The sequence below is a fragment of the Gorilla gorilla genome, chromosome 3 (assembly GCF_029281585.2).
Source record: "Gorilla gorilla gorilla isolate KB3781 chromosome 3, NHGRI_mGorGor1-v2.1_pri, whole genome shotgun sequence".
NCBI classification, from domain to species: domain Eukaryota; kingdom Metazoa; phylum Chordata; class Mammalia; order Primates; family Hominidae; genus Gorilla; species Gorilla gorilla.
Window position 1 is genome coordinate 70486650 of NC_073227.2, and position 19264 is coordinate 70505913.

The 19264-nt window shown below is 36.0% G+C and overlaps 1 protein-coding gene across 1 annotated transcript; it reads right to left on the reverse strand.

Moving 5' to 3' along the window:
* Positions 1 to 1134: 1134 nt before the first annotated feature.
* On the reverse strand, positions 1135 to 18860 carry EXOC1L (exocyst complex component 1 like). The gene is made up of 3 exons (XM_004038714.4): positions 18502 to 18860; positions 7160 to 7290; positions 1135 to 1539 (listed from the first exon to the last, which is right to left on the reverse strand). The coding sequence occupies exons 1-3, from the start codon at positions 18620 to 18622 to the stop codon at positions 1273 to 1275; spliced, it is 519 nt and encodes a 172-aa protein (XP_004038762.1). The 5' UTR covers positions 18623 to 18860; the 3' UTR covers positions 1135 to 1272.
* Positions 18861 to 19264: the final 404 nt, after the last annotated feature.

The window sequence follows — 19264 nt, forward strand, 5'->3', positions numbered from 1 at the left end:
AATTCTCCACACTCTTGCCAATACTTACTCCCTCCCACCCCTGCCATTTTTAAAACGATAGTCATTGTTAGTGGCATCTAAGTGGTATTGTCAGTGCTATGGTATCTCTTTGTGGTTTTGATTTGCGTTTTTCTCTTGACTAATGATATTAAACATCTTTTCCTGTGCTTATTGGCCATTTGTCTATCTTCTTTGCAGAAATGTCTATTCAAGCTCTTGCCCATTTTTAAATTGCTTTGCTTGTCTTTTTGTTATTGAGCTGTAGAATATATTTATATAGTTTGGATATTAAAGCTTTATAAAATATATGATTTGTAAATATTCTCTCCCATTTTGTAGGTTTATTTTTTACTTTTTGATAATGTCCTTTGATGCAAAAAGGTTTTAATTTTAATAAAGTCCAATTTATCTCTTTTTTTTTGCTCATGCTTTTGATGTCACAAAAACCCATTGCCCATTTACCTCTATGTTTTGTTCTTGTTTTATGTTTTTAGTTAATTTTTGTATATGGTGTGAGGTAGGGGTCCAGCTTAATTCTTTTATATGTAGATATACAGTCATCCCAGGACAATTTGTTGAAGAGATTATTCTTTCCTTTTTGAATGGACTTGGCACCCTTGTCAAAAATTAGTTGACCATAAATGTGTGAGTTTATTTCTGAACTCTCAATTCTATTCCACTGGTTTATAGGTTTTTCCTTATATAGGTATCACACTGTTTTGATTACTATAGCTTTAATAATAAGTTTTGAAATCAAGAAGTGTGAGTTCTCCAACTTTGTACTTCTTTTTCTTGTACTTCTTTTTCTTTATCTACTTGAGACCCCTTGAAATTCCATATGAATTTTGAGGATCAACTTTTCCATTTCTGCAACAAAGGCTGTTGGAAATTTCATAGTAATTGCATTGAATCTGCTGATCACTTTTGGTAGTATTGACATCTTGATGATATTAAGTCTTCTTATCCATGAACACAAGGTGTTTTTCCACATACTTAGATCTTTTATGGTTTTTCTTCACACTCTTTAGGAGAATACTAATTTAGTCAAAACCACCCAGTTCCTACCAAAGTTACCAAGGATCACATCGGCAAGAAGTCTTCAATGTTGAATGATTACATTAAAATGCATTTAACTGCAATTCACAAAGCACTACTTTATTTTTATTTAAATTATAATAATCACTGATGAAGGAAAAACAAAATTATGACAATCAATATTTACTTGGGAAACCATTTTCATAGGTCACTGATGAAGGAATGTGGTACACAGCTTCAGAGTGGCAAGGGACATAGGGACAAGCACACAAGATTGAAAGCATAAAAGCATATTCTCATAAGGACCAAACAATCCTTATTGTTGGAGGACCAAATGGAATCATCGTTAATGTATGTAGAATCAAAGTTCACGATCTGTAAGTCCTTTTTAAGATATGCATGATTCAGCTTATTTACAGTTCGAGCAAAGGCATATTTAGAAGCACAGCTATATGCTTCCAAACTGTACACTTTCTTGAAGTGCAGATCAAAAAATGGATTGTCCTGGAAGAGAATGAGAGACATGATTTAGTTGGTAGCCAAGAAAGTAGTTAGGTTAGCTGGATTCTCTCATATTCTCTTGGATATGTTTATTGATTGTAAAGTATCAGTATCAAACATATTTCTAAAATCTACAAATGGGCTTTCCAAAGCTACCTACTTCAAAGTAATTGCTTCTAAAAATCAACAATAAGAAAGGTTATTTTTGAAGCATCTATGTTTTTTCAATTATACAAATAAAATGTGCCTCAGACTGTGCGGTTATTAAGTCTTCTCAATGTAATGAATTGGAGAGGATGAGTAGGGAATAAATAAATAAAGCAGAGAATAAACTCACAGACTTCTGGAAAACAGAAAAGGTTTCTCTCCCTTTTTAGTAGGAGGTTGGTTCCTTGTGCTATTTCAAGGTAGAAGGAAGAAATACATGATAGCTAGCCATTGGCATGCTACAGATCACCAATTTGCTGTCTTTGAAGTTTACAGCAAGGAATTACTTTTGAAGGTAATAGCAAGGATGATGGAATCATTCAACTGAAACTGACAAATTTACTAAAGACTGCCTCTAGGTTCTTACTATATCTGTAGCAGAAATGTTTCAAGAAAAAGTGGAAACCAAACCTGATCTAGGTCCTACATGTTAAAATAATAATTGTTACTGTTAATAGCAGTAACAATGATGCCTTGCATTTAAAAAGTTTACAAAGTGCTTTCACATTCATTATCTGCCTAACTCCTAACTCTTCTTTAAGACAGATATTTTGCATTATTTATCATCATGTTCTTAGTACTTATGCATGATGACTACTAATTTCTCAACAAATGTGTGTTGAACTGACCTGAAGTAGTCCTAAGAAAGGAGAAGTGGAGGCAAACATTGCCCTAAATAACAAATAGGCAGAGGACTCAACCAAACAGGAGTATTAATAATTCACCAGCATGTAGTATGTAACATCATATACAGGCAACTTACATATTTGCAATTTGTTTTTTAAATAGGAAAATTCTTGCAGGAGGCAGGAAATAGAGGATGAATTTTAAAGTTAGACAACATTTTGATTGTTCCACGGGCAAAATGCTTATCTGATCTGACTCTCATTTTTCTCCTTATTTTAGATAGTGCTGCTGTGAAATTTACATGCGAATAATCATGTAAACGAGCATGGAGCTTAATAAATTATAGTTCCTAGAGATTGTGATATTACCATTTAAAAAGTTAAAAACAAAACATAATCATGCTTTTACTTCTGCACAGCAAAAGAAATAATCAGCAGAGTAAACAGACAACCCACAAAGTGGGAGAAAATCTTTGCAATGTATACATCCAAGAAAGGACTAATATCCAGAATCTACAAGGAACTCAAACAAGTCATCAAGAAAAAAACAAACAATTTGATCAAAAAGTGGGCTAAGGACATGAATAGGCAATTCTTAAAAGAAGATATACAAATGGCCAACAAACATGAAAAAATGCTCAATATCACTAATGATCAGAGAAATGCAAATAAAAACCACTATGCAATACCACCTTACTCCTGCAAGAATGATCATAATCAAAAAATCAAAAAATAGTAGATGTTGGCATGGATGTGGTGAAAAGGGAACACTTTTACACTGCTGGTGGGAATGTAAACTAGCACAACCACTATGGAAAAGAAGGAGGAGATTCCTTAAAGAACTAAAAGTAGAACTACCATTTGATCCAGCAATCCAACTCCTGGGTTTCTACCCAGATGGAAAGAAGTCATTATATTAAAAAGATACTTATACATGCATGTTTATAGTAGCACAATTTGCAATTGCAAAAATATGGAACCAGCCCAAATGCCCATCAACCAACAAGTGGATAAAGAAATAATAATATATATAACATATATTATGATTTATATAATATATATATCATGGAATACTACTCAGCCATAAAAAGGAATGAAATAATGTCATTTACAGCAACCTGGATGGAATTGGAGACCATTATTCTAAGAGAAGTAACTCAGGAATGGAAAACCAAACATCATATATTCTCACTCATAAGTGGGAGTTAAGTTATGTGTATGCAAAAGCATAAGAATGACACAATGGACTTTGGGGACTCAAGGAAAGGGTAGGATGAGCAGTGAGGGATAAAAGACTACACATTGGGTACAGTTACACTGCTTGGGTGATGGGTGCATCAAAATCTCAGAAATCACCACTAAATAACTTACTCATGTAACCAGACACCACCTGCTTCTCAAAAACCTATTGAAATAAAAAGATATAAATAAAATAAAAATTAAAAAACCATAATCATACTTAAAAAAAATGTATAAAGGTGGTGTGGTTTTTAAGCGCAGCACTTTTATAGTCACATTCACAATTTTTTTTTTTTTTCTGGCGCTCATAACTACAGCTTGAAAGACAGTTCTGCCAAGAATCTCCATAAAGGGAAAGCACATCCATTGCATCACCAGATACCAATCATGCTCCTTAGGGAGTTTTCTCTTGCAAACATTTGCTCCTCATCAGGTAGAAAATACCCCTCATGCCTTTGAGATAATTGCAAAAGAGTAATATTTTCCTTTAGCGTAATAATTGGAGCCTGAGTATGTATGCACATAGGATACAAATCTGCCTGCCTCTTTCTCTCTCTCTTTTGATAGAATGCTAGAACTAAAAGGGATCTCAGGAATCATTTATTGATATGTTTTTAGCTGGGATAACACAGTAGTTTCCAGAGATATGAAGTCCAGGTCACACATTCAGTTATTGGCAGAGCCAGGACAAAACCCAAGATCTCAATCAGCACAAGCTCAATTTTTGCTACATCATCCTGTCTCCTGTTGCACCAGTCTCCAAATCCCCAGTCATTTTGATTTCTGCTTTATAAATTGACTTCAATTTCAATTCCATTCCATTTTAAAGTTGACAACTTTTTGGCTCAAAATTGCTCTCTATAAAACTGTATCATTGGTATTGATATGTAAATGTAATACACATAATAATGTAAATTATTACATTTATTGTAAATTAAATGCGATCATGTAAATGTAAAAAATGTAATAAATGCTGACCCCCAAGGATTTGATTTCAAAAAAGAGAAGTAGAAATTCCCAGGTCAGGGTATTTTTACTTCATCTATAGAAAATAAATCTTGCAAGAACTACTTTTTAGATATTATGGTTTTTCTTCTGGCAATTGAATATTTTAGGTCTTAAAGTGATGAGAAAACCAGAGATACTCAACCTATATTTTGTATCTTGTTCACTATGAAAGATAATAATCTTCAAATTGGAAAGGGAAAAGGGAAGAATCAACAATGTTGGGATGGAATTAAAGGCCATGAAAAGTGAGGAAAAAATAGAGCACAGTTAGCTGATTTGAAATGAATCTAAATTGACAGTCCTGGTGAATATAATCCTGGGCATTGAGCAAACTTGTAAAAATCAATGATAACATCGGTAATATTTGAGAGCTGGAGAAAAAAGACAAGAAAAATGGGTCAAAGATTGGTGGGGATAGTTAATTTGTGGGGCTAGTTCCTGAAACTACAGATTAGTGAACTTGACCTGCACTTCTGATCAAATTAAATGCAGTATTATAGAAATTTGACAAGTACAGAAAAATATAAAACAGAAAATAATAATTAAAAAATTTGTAATCTTATCACAGAGGTAACTTATTATAAGTACTGGTTTGTTTTACATATACACGTATATACGTATATACATATACTGACATATTTTTTGTAAAAACATTAAGATTCATATTTCAATAACATGACAAACTAAATATGCAAAATTGATGTAATATTTTAGAAAAGTTTTATATTTAGCTGATTTTTAGAAAACTTGTTAAGTGGCTGAACAATTGTGTTCTGAGATATTCTTTTGGAAGCATATTTTATAATGGCCGTATAATATTCTATCATATAAATATGTAATAATATATTTAACCATTTCCTAAGCATCAAACATTTAGGTAGAACATATTGTCAAAAAGGTGTTACATGAATATTTAGGAAACACAGCAATGAAATCCAGCATTCTCTTGCCAAGAAGTCATGTCAAACACACCAACTTTTTTAAAAAGGTTTTTAAGTTGAAAAGTCCAGGTAATAGCAGATAGTATATGTTGATTTTAGTAAATGACAAATTTTAGACATTCAGATTAGATGAATAATTAAGGCAGAGATAAGTGCTTTTGGCTAATTCTCTATTGTATCCTCAGAGCCTAGTGGGGCCTGGTATACAATAAATTCTCAATAAATGAATGAAGGAATAAATGAATATATGAATTTGTAGAGGCTTTCAACAACCAATCCAAAGAAGGCAAATTAATAGATTTCTGGGTAAAGTCTAGCTCTACCACTTAATAGCTATGTCACCTTGGGCAAGTCAATCTCTTTAAGTCTCATTTTCTTCATCTGTAAAATGGAATAATAGAATCTAATTCAAGAGGTTTTATGGTGATTATGTAAAAATATACATGAAAGGAGCTTAGCTTGGTTTCTGGCACCTCATAAGAGTTTACTGAATATTGTTGGTAGCAAGTAACAGTACTACTAGCAGTAGTAATGGTAACCATCAATGATCTAGAGGTACATACTTGGCCCTGCCTGCCTCATCAATTTTATTATTGACTTGGATGAAGTCCTAAATGTTGTGCTCATTAAATCTGAATCATACTATAGTGATATTAAAAAATAACGATATTAGAAGATTTTAAAGGTTGGAACAATAGGCCAAATGAAGACTATGGCATTTATTAAGATTAAGAATAAATGAACTTAAAGTTCTAATTCATTCAACAATAACACTACAAAGACTTATTGAGTGCCTATCATCTATCAGCCTATGATAAAGGATGAAAACCATGGTCCTAATTTTTAAGGAGCTTTCCGTCTAGAGGGAATTCAGAATAACCCAACAATTGCAGTTTGTAGGATTATGGTTATAATACATTTCCACCCATGCCATAATGAGTGTATGAGGGCAGAGAGTCAATAGGACTTTACTCAATGGGAAATCTGGGTAACAGTTAAAGGTAATTGGGCATTTGAAGCCTCAGGAGCCAGTACTTGAGCGTTGTGGAGGTAGAAAGTTCAGGGGGAAGGGTTCTCCATCAACAGCAGAGTTCAAAAACAGACTGTGAAAATCACTTGTCAGGGGTCAAGTGGGGAGATTGTAGTATTTACTCTTTCTCCACTTTCAACTCTAAGATTATAGGATTTCCATCCTTCTAGAGGATAAAGTGGGCTTGCTGATGTTAAAATTTGAAGATGAGGGAAGAAATCCCCTAAATTTATAGACGAAATTGTGGTGGGGAGAAAGTGATGGTAGAAGCATCATATATTTGGAAAAGTGGCATTTAAATTTTCAGGATTGACTGGTAGATTGTGTTTAACCTGTTAAATGGCCCTTGGGAAAGGTGCTTTTAAATTTAATAGACAAAATTCCACTTGAAACTCATAAAAACAGAATCAAAAAACCAGTACATCATCCCAGTAGATTAAACTATGCCACTTAAGAACAATACAATGTCATCTTAACACTTAGTACATGCCAAGAATATATGAAGCAGGATATTGAACATAAAGATCTCCAGCATATTGATTCCACATCTCTTTATAAAATGTAACACTTACAGTATCTGCTTCTTTTCCATCAATCATCTGCAGATCGTTCAAAGACCACTTTTTTGTTACTTCATATTTTTCATCTAAACCTATTCTGTAGTGTTTCACCATGATTATTTTTACTTCTTCCTTTTTGGTCACTGTAGGACAGAAAAATACTTAGTTTACATAAATTCTTAGAAGCTAATAAATTATTCAAGTCATACTTTTTGGTATTTATGTATCCCCTTTTAATAAAATGACCTCGAACCTACATTATAGCTGCGCCTCAATTGTGAGTCCTGATGTATCTGAATCTTCACAGTATGCCCCCAAATTTGCTCAACGTATTAACTTTATTTTTGCTACAGTTGTGGTTACATACTGCCACAGTAATGTCTGTTAAATAGAACATTGAGCTATGTGCTTTGAGCTCTGAGCATTGTGGTAGAGAATAGGGTTCATCTTGGGGCAGGAAATAAGAGGCTTAGCCTTAGCATACAGTCAGTGCCAAGTGTTTATCAGAACAGGTTGGAATTTTAATTTATGACAATATAAGAAAGTGAGGTCATGGAAGTAAACAGTACTGCTTTACAGCAACACAGTGTTGAAGAGTAAGTGACCAAGCAAATACCGCAGTAACTGTGGGCACTTGCCTTTAAATTCACTCTGAGACTTACAATGTAGAAATGCTTGCATCACAGCTATTGTTAACCCGCTTGGTATTGCTTGAGATTGTAATCCTCTCAAGTGTGTCTCTCAAATTCTAGTATTCAAAATGTGCTATTTGCACAAAAGCTTTTAGTACTATACTTTGAAAGATATGGGAAAATTTTTGCTTATTTTGTGGGAACAAAATGAGGGAAATGCTTTTTTTGTCTTAAAATCATTTGGTCTTATATACACACATCAGAAGAATCAATATTTGAGCATAGAGCTCTTAAGTTGAAAATTATCAATGAGTTATTATAATAAAGGAGTATTTACTGAGTATTTGCTACTTGCATGATAGAACTGTAATAGATGCCACAGGGGATACAAGTAAAAGACATGGTCCCTGCCCTCTAAAAATTTATGGTTTCACTGGGGAGACAAGGCTAACACACATGTCACATACAATAACATATTATAAAGTGGTGGCAGGTGGGGATCGAATGCCTAAGATTTCCCTTCAAGATGAGTAATGTTACTTAGAGAGTTGCAAGGTGGTTCTGTCTTCTAAGAATGACTGTGGAATTTTTTCTCGGGGTGGGGAAGACTCTCCCTTGGTTCTGGAAAGCATCACTTTGACATGCTCTCCTAGCGCTGTAGACATGAAACAATATATCGCAGTATAATCATAGTGAAAGATAAGTAATGTGAAGCAGACTACATGTTCAATAGGAGTTCTGAGAAGGGAAAGGATCGGAGTAGTTAAGGCAGGAATTACAAATGAAATAGAATTTGCGATGGGGCTTAAATTTTGAAAAGACAGGGGTCATACTGCAGACATTTCTAGGTGAAGGGCAGCATGTGGAAATGCATCAGCAATAGAAGTTAACGTCACCAGGTAGAATCAAAGAAAGTGGACTGCATGGGTTGGTTGATGTTAAGACATGTGGGCAGTAGGATTCACTAGGTACAGAAGGTTGTGAAAATGTTTTGAAAGACTCTGGATTTGAAATGCAACAGAAACCACTTTGGACCTGTGTCTGAAGTCTCTTTTCTGGATGGAGTGATGTGAGGCTGACCTATTATAGTAAGGGCTCTAGAATTGGGTCTAGCAAAGGGAGCATCCATTGCCTGATGGTGCCAGTGATACTGAAATCAAGACAGCCAGTTGAGCTGAGAGTTGATGACAGAGCTCAGTCCTCGGGAGAAGGGAGTGGGAGCAGTCTGACAAATCTCAGAAGAAGGCACTGTGTCGGGTGTTCAGCAAAAGCTCTTATAGCAATACCTGTTCGTTGAGTCTCCCTCCTTTGGTAGCAAAAGACTAATAAAATGGTACTCTATTAAAGAAGAATTTTTCTGGCAGCAGTTATGTACAGGATACATGGAAGAAGAAATGAAAGAGGAACTGGAGGACCCTGGAAAATGCAATGCAGCTTAATGAGTTCTGGCACTGGACATTCTGGAGTTAAATCATGACACCACCTCTTAACAGTGTGGTCTAAGTAAATGATTTAATCTCTAGAGAGATTAAACCTCACTTTTCTTATGTTGTAAAATAGACATCAGAATGATACAGATTCATAGGGTGTAAAGACTAAAGTAGACAAAATATATAAAGAACTTAGGATAGTGCCTGGTTTACAGTAACTGTTAAAAATGTTTTGTTTTGTTTTGTTTGTTTTAAGAGGCTGTTGTAGTAACCTGGGCATGGGATGTGGGTCATGGATAAAGAAGTGGAAAATCCAAGTAAGATTTTAAATAGCACTGGATGGAAACAACGCTGGATGAAAACCAAACACTGAATACAAACCCAAATAGGAAAGTAGAGAGGGTGAGTTGGTTGGGTGGAAAAATGAGTTTTGTTTTTGACACACAGTTGAAGTAGCCACAAATTATCTCAAAAGAGAATGAGATGGAAGTTTTGTAGTTTAGGAATGGAGATACTTGGGTTTCTTGGTGTGGAAAGGTTTCCAAGGCCAGTTTTTTGTTGTTGTCGTTTGTTTGTTTGTTTGTTTTTCATTTTGAAAGAGGGTCTCACTCTACCCAAGCTGGAGTACAGTGGCATGATCATGGCTCACTGCAGCCTCAACCTCCTGGGCTCAAGCATACTTCCACGTCAGCCTCCTGAGTAGCTGGGACTACAGGTATGCACCACTATGCCTGGCTAATTTTTTAAATCTTTTTTGTAGAGACGGGTCTCACTGTATTACCCAGTGATAGTGATAGTGGTCTCAAACTCCTGGCCTCAAGCCATGCTCCTGCCTCGGCCTCTCAAAATGTTGGGATTATAGGTAAGAGTCACCATGCCTGGCCCCCAAACCATATTTGTAGAGAAAAGAGCTGAGGAAAGAGGTGAGAGAAAGTGGGAAGAAAAATAGATGCCAGGAAAGATGTCTGAGAAGGGGTCTGAGAGACAGGCCCAGCTGTGTAATGCTATGGGAATCAACAGGATGGTGAAGTTTAAAGGTTTGGAGACAATCCCATGAAGTTCCTTTATTAGGTAAGGCAGAGTTCAGCCCTAGCACTGAATCTGACTTGGAAGAAGATCGTGAATTTCCTCCATGAGGGCAGTTTCTCCAGAACGCTGAGGGCAGAAGACAACTTGCAGAGGACTCCTTCACGCACTAACACTATTTGAGTGCACATTATGTGCCAGCCTCAAGGTTAGGTAGGATTTACAAAGGTAATAGGAAGGAAGACTAAAGGCTATGATGGAGATCACATATTCCAGGAGTTTGGAAGAGAAGGGATTATACATTTTGGAGGCAGAGGGAGTGACTAAGGCACATCTTCTGGAGAGGACCTCAAGCAGAAGATCTTAGCTTGGGATCAATGAGCTAGTTTAGAGTCTGTGATCCCTCTGACAGTGTACCAAAGTTGGTGGGCTTCTGCCCACCTATCCTTCTCTAGCACTAAAAAGGTTCCATCTCCACTGGTGTAGATGTTAGTCTTGGGAAGACGAAAGGATTAAAAGTGAAGCTGTTAGGCAGAGGTGGTGAAGTGGAGGCACACTTGAATCTGTCATGCTTACTAAGGACAAGAGCTTGGAGACATTTTCCTCCACCAGGAGGCAGTTGTATGCCCAGAAAGAAGCTGTACCCCAGAACCAAAGGACTATGTTCTTGCTCCAGCTAGCTGTCTCACATGGTGCTTAGGGGGTGGGAGAGAATGGGGTTGGGGAGATATGAAAAATGTAATTTTCACAGAGCAAATTCCACTGCCTCATCTACATGTTATGAAAAGCATGTTATGGTCATTTGTAGGCCATGCATTCATCTCATTAAATTGATAAATATTTGAGTGCCCTTTTTGTACCAAGCACTGTGTTAGGAATTGAAAACATTAAATCTCATAAGGCATCATTCCTGCTGTCACTGAGACTGTAGGGAGTGGGGTCTTCAGAAAGAAAACCTGTGCTCACAGTTCTGCAAATAAGAAATAGATAAAGTAATTGAGGAACGTGGAGGAAGGATGTCTTCATCCAAGTGGGGGTCTGGGAGAGCTTCCTGAGAGAGGTAACCTGAGTTGTAAAGGGCAGTAGAAGTTAGCAGAATGAAGATGGGTAAAGGTAGTTCTAGAAAAGCATTCACACAAAGGCATGAAATACTTGACACTTTTAAGTCATTAAAAGCATCTGGTATTGCTGGCATGAGGTGTGAGGGTGGACAGGTGGCAGGGAACAAGTTAGGCAAGACTAGTTCCTGAGGGGTCTAGAATACCAGGCTGAGAAGATCAAAGGTTATTCTGAAAGCCATGCATTTCTCTGTATAAGAGAGAGAAGTTGTCACTGAAGGATTTAAAGTGAATGGACAGACTGAGATTTTAAGGTTCAGAAACTTATTTTGTGATCTTCCGTAAAGGATAGGTTGGAGGTGGGGAATGGAGAGAAGAGACGTGAAGAAGGTGAGTCCTACGAGTCATCACATTTTCTTACATTAATGGTCACTGTCCCATTAACACCAAACTAAGAAAGTAAAAGAGCATTCTTTAAAAGTTAACCTTTTGACAAAACAGTTTCCTTTTAGCTAAAGAGTCTCCAAGAATTGTCTTTAGCCACAAGCCAAAGAAGTCTACTTAGCCTGGAGTCAACCCAATCCCTAATTTCCACACTTGAGCTTTGCTGCCAGCTAAAATTAAATGGCCGTATCCACATTAATGCAGTGGCAAAGTGGAAACCTATCACATTGTCTTAAAACAGAAATGTGTTTATATAATCAAAATGTTAGAGAGTTGTTTTCAGTAACAGCAGAGTTTCCATTATCAAACTATGATTTAGTGAGTATATCTATAGACTCAGGGAATTTCAGAGTTACTCTGTTCCAGTTTTAATTTTAGTCAGCATTTTCAGAATTATAATTTGAACTTCATGCCAATCATTTATTTTCACTTTAAATTTTAAAATAAACTTTGTCATTAATAAATGCCTCTATTACCATGGTAAAATAGTCACTATTATTCATGAGGCTAAATGGAAGAAACATTGCCCGATTGATCCAATATAATTTGGCAGAATAGAAGAAAACAGTAGCTCACAAGTAAGTTGCACAGAATGCTTTAAAGAAACAACTCTTCTTTTACATCCTATTGTTATACAATTGTTTTCATCATTTAAGTTAAATAATGGAGAGAAATTACTATGAGATATTGAAGAAAAGCAGCATCAGTGAAATGTTACAACATATATGGTGCTGTCTTGGGTCACTGAGAAGACTACCATTACTTTCATTAAAAGAGTAATTTTCTTTTTTTCTTTTCTTTTCTTTTTTTTTTTTTTTTTTGAGATGGAGTTTCGCTCTTGTCGCCCAGGCTGGAGTGCAACAGCACAATCTCGACTCACTGCAACCTCCGCCTCCTGGGTTCAAGCAATTCTCCTGCCTCAGCCTCCTGAGTAGCTGGGATTACAGGCGCCTACCACCACGCCCAACTAATTTTTGTATTTTTAGTAGAGACAGAGTTTCACCATGTTGGCCAGGCTCGTCTCAAACTCCTGACCTCAGGTGATCTGGATGCTCACCTCGGCCTCCCAAAGTGCTGGGATTAGAAGTGTGAGCCACCATGCCTGGCCAAAAGAGTAATTTTCAAATAATATTTTTCTTTAGAAATATTTTTTAAAATCAAATTTTGGGCTACACTGAGTGTCTTTAAAATGAAAAAGATTGGTTATAAGCAAGTAAGGACATGAGTTGCTGATGTTTTTACAGAATGGGAGATAGAATGAAAGAGAAGAAAAGTGATTTTGTGGGAATAGAAGCACCAAGAGAGAAGGGACATCCAATGAGGCATATGCAAGGTTTGGCTTTATGAGCTCCAATCTAGCATTTCTCAGTGTCCCTACTAAAAGTAATATTGCATAGTAATTTGGCACAAGTGGACCTGGATTTAAAGCCTCCATTAGTCACCTATCAGCTGATTATCTTGGGCAAGTAATTTAGCTACTGTATGCTTCAATTTTATCATGCCTAGATGTAGCAAATAAGATAAAATATGTGAAGGACTTACCATAGTGCCGGGCAAATGTGTTAAGAAAAGCATCTACTCTTACTGGTTAGAAGCAATATGGTAAAGTCGAAAAAAACTTGGGTTTTAGAATTAGATTTATGACCTGTGGGCCTTGGACTAGATACTTAACTTCTTGTGACCTATGGTTTCCTCATCTGTAAAACAGGAATTTTATCTATCACATAAACTGGTTGTGAAGATTAAAAGGAATAAAGCATATAAATGGTACTAAATGGACTTGTGCCTGGCACTCAGCAGGCATGCCTTACAGCTATCCCTTTTATTGCATCATCAATAATGCCATGCTAATGATGAAAAATTTTAAATACTTCCCCCCTTCAAAGCTCTGAAATCAAGCTCCTATTCATTCTACAAATGATGCAAATGGCTTGGAGTTTAGAATTGGCAGATCATCTTGATTTCCACATTTAGGTCTCCAAGGTAATAGATTAGCCACTGGGAAAATCTGTCTCGTAAGTTACTGACTGACGATGGTGATGTGGGTTGTTCATTTTAGAGATAATGATAATATCCCCACTCTAAAATCCAAGCTACCGGCCCTTTTAGAACTAAATGCTGTCACAATAAACACAAGGTAACAAGAGGACTCAAATGGGAGCTTCATCATTTCCATATTGTAAACTTCACCTACAATTACCCTGATTTGGAGAGTCAGAATATTTTATTTAAATTCCTGCATAGGGCTGGGTGTGGTAGCTCATGCTTGTAATCCCAGCACTTTGGGAGGCTGAGGCAGAATGGCTTGATGCCAGGAGTTCGAGACCAGCCTGGGCAATATAGCGAGACCCCATCTCTACAAAAAACACTAATAAATTAGCCAGGCATAGTGGCACATGACTGTAGTCCCAGCTACTCAGGAGGCTGAGGTGGGAGAATCACCTGAGCCCCAGAGGTTGAGGCTGCAGTGAGCCAAGGTCAGGCCACTGCACTCCAGCCTGGGTGTCAAAGTGAGACCTTGCCTCGAAAAATTAAATTAAATTAAATTTAAATAATTCCTCCATAGACACATTTAGTGATATTCCACAAATGCATTTTGTGTGTGTGTGTGTGTGTGTGTGTGTGTGTGTGTGTGTGTGTGAGAGACTTGAAAAAAATATAGAGAGAGTCTTGAACAAAAATAATAAAGTGTTTTTTTCTACCTTTAGAAGACAAAGAGCAAGAATTTTAAAGTATAAAATCTACTTTAATATTCAAGGTCTGTTCCCCATTTGACAATTGTGATTGTAATTAATTGTTACAATCAGTAACAATTAGTAAGTTTTGTGAATTTTATGATATATGTATTTTATTTTTTAATAAAATGTATCTCTTGGAAATCAATCCTATATTTCTTCTTTTCATTATTTTTTAACATAGAGAATAATAAACACCATCAAATTAGAATTTCTTCAAGTGTGTTCTCTTTTTGAGCACAAGATTTCTGTGTTGTCGCAGAACCAAATCTATTCATGTTTATTAAAGGAAGTATTATAGGTCATAAAAGGGAAGATATTAAATTATTACGTAGCAAAACAACCTTGACAGGAGAATCCTTGAACCCAGGAGGCGGAGATTGCAGTGAGCCAAAATCGTGCCACTGCACTCCAGCCTGGGTGACAGAGCAAGACTCCGTCTCAAACAAACAAACAAACAAACAAACAAACAAAAACAGCCTTGAGTAAAACTGCAACTTGAAAAATGAAAAAGAATATACACATAAACTATGTTTGGCTCTATAATCAGAACATATGCATAGCTGTTTGGATATATTTTGGCCTGCATAATTGTTATTCTACTACTGCTAATAACATCTTTAATTATATGAAAATTTTTTAAAACATTAGTCCACGTTTAATTCTTCAAAACACTATGTATTAGGATAGTTTGTTCTCAATTCACAGCTGAAAAATTAAACTAACCTCTTCCAGACAATACTATCATCTCCTGAAATGACAACTTAAAGAAAGAAATTCTTTAGATTGTGCTCTCTGTTGTTAAGATATTGGGAATTCACAAATGTAGCAGCAGTGGTCCCAAATGAAGTCTTTCAAATTGTTTTTAGCAACCTCCTTTTCTCATTAACTCATTCTTATTTAACAATCTTATTGTTAACATTCTTATTGTAAATGATTATTAGATTCTTTGATTCACAGAGAAGTTCTGGTATGGCTTAAAAAAACAATATGTATAGAGAATTTATGCATATTATTTTTATAATTCCAGCAAATGCCATTTATTTTCAGATTAATATCTAGGAATGGAAGATGTTTTTCTAGAAGTATGAGAATACTGAAAAATAGTCAACATCTGAATATACATATAATTTTACATTAACATAATACACAATATATCAATTTTTTATTTTATATTAAATATACACACATATGTTTACTATTTTGTTTTTACTATAAATATGTATTTATAGTATATACATATATACACATATATTTCAGCATATTTTTAATGATAAATTATTTTTTCTGTATATCTGAAAATTATAACCTTAATTTAATTCCATTTATTTAGAATACAGTGTATCACATTTGGTTTTATCCTAGTAAGAATTTAACAGAGGAGCACTGTGGGCAGATATAAGTGTTTTTATTTCTGTTTCAGAGATGTCACCATTGAGGCCAAAGAGCCTACTTATCTTGCCCCAGATTTCACAGCTGGTGGGTGGCAAAGCAGCACCAGGTTTCACACCAAGTTTGCCTGATTCCAAGTGTGTGAAGGTCTGTTCCACTATGCCCTGTTACTTTCCATGCAGTTTTGGCTAATGCTTTAATATGCTATGTCAAGTCCTTCAGCATTTCTTTAATTCATGTGCACTCTCATCATTGCACATGTGACTTATTCCTTTCTAGTGCCAGCACATAATGGAGCTCCTCCCTGCTTCATAAGAAGATGCTACTTTTAACTTCCAGTGATAATGTTCTAGGTAGGGGACGCTAGTTCCAGGGAGAAATGACCATGCACACCCTAAGGTGGGAGTGGGCTGCGGTCCCAGGAAATCCCCCATGTACATCCTAGCAAACCAGAAAGGGAAATTGAGTTTTTGACATCTAATTTTGACATCAACCAGGTAAATATCAAGATTTAACAGTAAGTCATAATCCTTTGGCTGCAAGACCCCTGCAAAAGAGAGACTCTGGTCCTATAAAGAGAAAGCTTAACCATATTTAAACATATTTTCATTAATTGAAAAAATACATGATGGAATTTGACTACACTGGACTCGCAAGTCTCACAAATTTAGAAGCGCTAGATTGTAGGGAATAAAGAGGAAATCATAACGTGACTCTACTCCCTGAAGGTGGCCATCGTTCAAAGTATGGAGTTTCACATCTCAACAATTACGATGTGATCTCTTTGATTCATTACCAACGGAAATTGTCTGAGTCAAGCATGGTCAAAGGCAAGACTATTCAAGCAACACGCTGACTTATTTTAAATTACTGTTCCAGCAAAATGTATTTTTAATTGCCATAAAAAGGTGTTACATTTGGAGAAAGTGCTCTCAAATTGATGATGTGATATAGAAGAGAGTCGTGAAAAGTTGGTGAACTGACATGGCTTATAAAGTTAACTTGTATCTAGAATAGCACAATATTGTCTTCTCTTCCTCATCTCTGAGATCTTGTTTTTTCCTTGTTTCTTACATGACAGAATTATTGAATTATTTCCAAACATTTAAATCTAGGAGACTTTTTTTTCATGTCAGATAGAACAAGTCTAGTTAATTACATAATTTGGAGGGAGAAACTAAGATATATTTGGTAAGTTAGATATATAAATTATTGTGATTATTTAATTTTTCATGTTTTTCTTTAAAAATATGTGTATACTAATGTTACCAATGAGAAATCAGCTTTATAAAGTGGAAATTACAACAAATACAAAATTATTACATTTTAATGTTGGAATAAGCATCTTCTCTAATATATTCAGTAAAAATATTTTAAGATACAGTGATTTGATGGCTAGGATACAATATAGTTTCTTACTTATATTGTTTTTAATTGACTTTTTAAAATACTTAATTTCTTTCTTTTTCCTGGGCCAATTAATTTTTTTTGTGTCGCTAGAATACCCTCTACACTTTGTAGTTATATAGCAAAATATGCTAAAGTGTCAGATAAATATTTCTAATGTTATTATTGGGTAAATATTACTATATTTATTAGAAATGACAGAATTCTAAAAATTCTTGGCATGTTCTTTTAAAGACATTCTACTTCCCTTACAGCACTCCCTCCTGACAACTTTGAAAGGCCTTCTAAGTCAATTACCAGAAAGGGAATTATAAGAAGTTGTTTTCTGAAAATAGGTGTGTTCCTTAGATAGGCAAGTCCACAATGAACACAAAGTTTCTAAGCTCTTTTCTCCTAAATGCCTGAAAAGTATTAAAAGGCATGGACCAAGAAAAGGGAATACTGTATATTCTGTTCAATAATGGCATGAGCACTCCTGTCTAAATTCAGCACAGAAATCACAGGTTAGGCAAATCATAATTAAGTGCAAAAGCCTGTTCCTAGCTTGGACAATTTTTATGAATTTTGGAAACATGAGGGTAAAAATCTTTATTTTAGTTAAACAGTTTGGAGGACATCCTCTTATCCTTAAAGTTCCATTTTCATGAACTAGTTTCACCATTAAGGTACTGTTTCTGTGAGCACACTTCCTATAAGAGAAAGAAGTTTTAAAGTATAATTTCTGTCTTCAAATAAACCACAAGAAGTCTAAAGCCCTCAGAAGAAAATCTAAGGCTTTGTTTTTTTCCTAGGATGAAAAGGGAGAATGCCAGTGTTCCAGACGAGTTGCAAATGGTGCTGTATAACTCAATTCTCCAATGTATTTAAAAGTATACAGAGAGCTCTCTGTTGCATTTTTAAAAATGAGCTCTTGCACAATAAAATTGCATGCCATGCAAATGAATTAAACAAACGATTGGAGACAAAATAATCAAATCAGGAGAAGGACACATCAGTTTCATTTCTCCACAATTAACCAAAGTATTCTAATACAATGTTTTTTTCTTTCATTTTTAACACTCTAAAAAATTCTGTAGAACCTAAATTCTTAAACCTGGCATAGTTAAGTTCTTATCAGAAGAAGGTACACGTGCTATATAGGAAAATAAATACAAAAAAAAAATTCCCTCTATCATCCAAGCATCTTTGGGTGACTTGCTTTTTGAAATGATAACAGAAGGAACAGATTACCTGACACACAGAGGTAATACCTGTCCTGGACGGAGAACTCTATTTCAATAAACTCGTACAGATTCTGCGAGAGTGGCTTAAACAGTTTCTTCTCCAAGTCCTCCTTTACCAATGATGACATTTCCTCCAGTTCCACTTGGCCTGATGTCTTGGCTCAAGCTCACTCTTTCCTCTCCTTTTGCTCCCTAGATTTCTCGTTTGGGTTTGCAGCTCCTTGGTGAGTCCTGCCCACCTCTCAGCCCTCCCTCTCTTAACTTCTCATTCCTAGCCAGAGCCCAGATTCCCGAGAGCACTCAGCGCGGTCAGACCCCCTCACTGCGGTATCTGCCCAGTGGCAGCAGCGGCGGCGGCAGCCAAAATACAGCAGCCTCACTAGCCCCACCGTCAGTCTTCCGCGACCAGCCTCAAGCAGGCTGCTCTCTGGAGCTCCTCTGTGGCTTGCTGGTAGGGAAACATATTTACGACCACCGACTGATACTCATAGATCTACTTGTGGAGTCCCCTGGCTATTCCAGTCTTGGTAGCCTCTTCCCCTTTCACAACACTATGCAAAGACCAAGATTTCAGCTTGATGCCATTATATAAATCAGCTGTCTGGCTCTATTGATTGGGATCATCTTCCATTAAGAACTTTGCTATCATCGGCAAGAGAAAAGACATTTGTGCTTGCTCCTAACACTTCCAACAAGTCTCTTTCCCTCCCTTCCTTCGCCTCCTGATCTTTGCTTCCATGACAGTCTGCACCAATTCCTGGGTCTAAATT

Excerpts from the sequence above, each read along its gene's own strand:
- EXOC1L (XM_004038714.4), bottom strand. The coding sequence starts at position 18,622 with ATGTCATCATTGGTAAAGGAGGACTTGGAGAAGAAACTGTTTAAGCCA. Across the intron at positions 7,291-18,501 it reads GTATTACCTCTGTGTGTCAG|TGACCAAAAAGGAAGAAGTA; the intron begins GTAATCTGTTCC and ends TCTGTCCTACAG. Across the intron at positions 1,540-7,159 it reads ATGGAAAAGAAGCAGATACT|GACAATCCATTTTTTGATCT; the intron begins GTAAGTGTTACA and ends ATTCTCTTCCAG.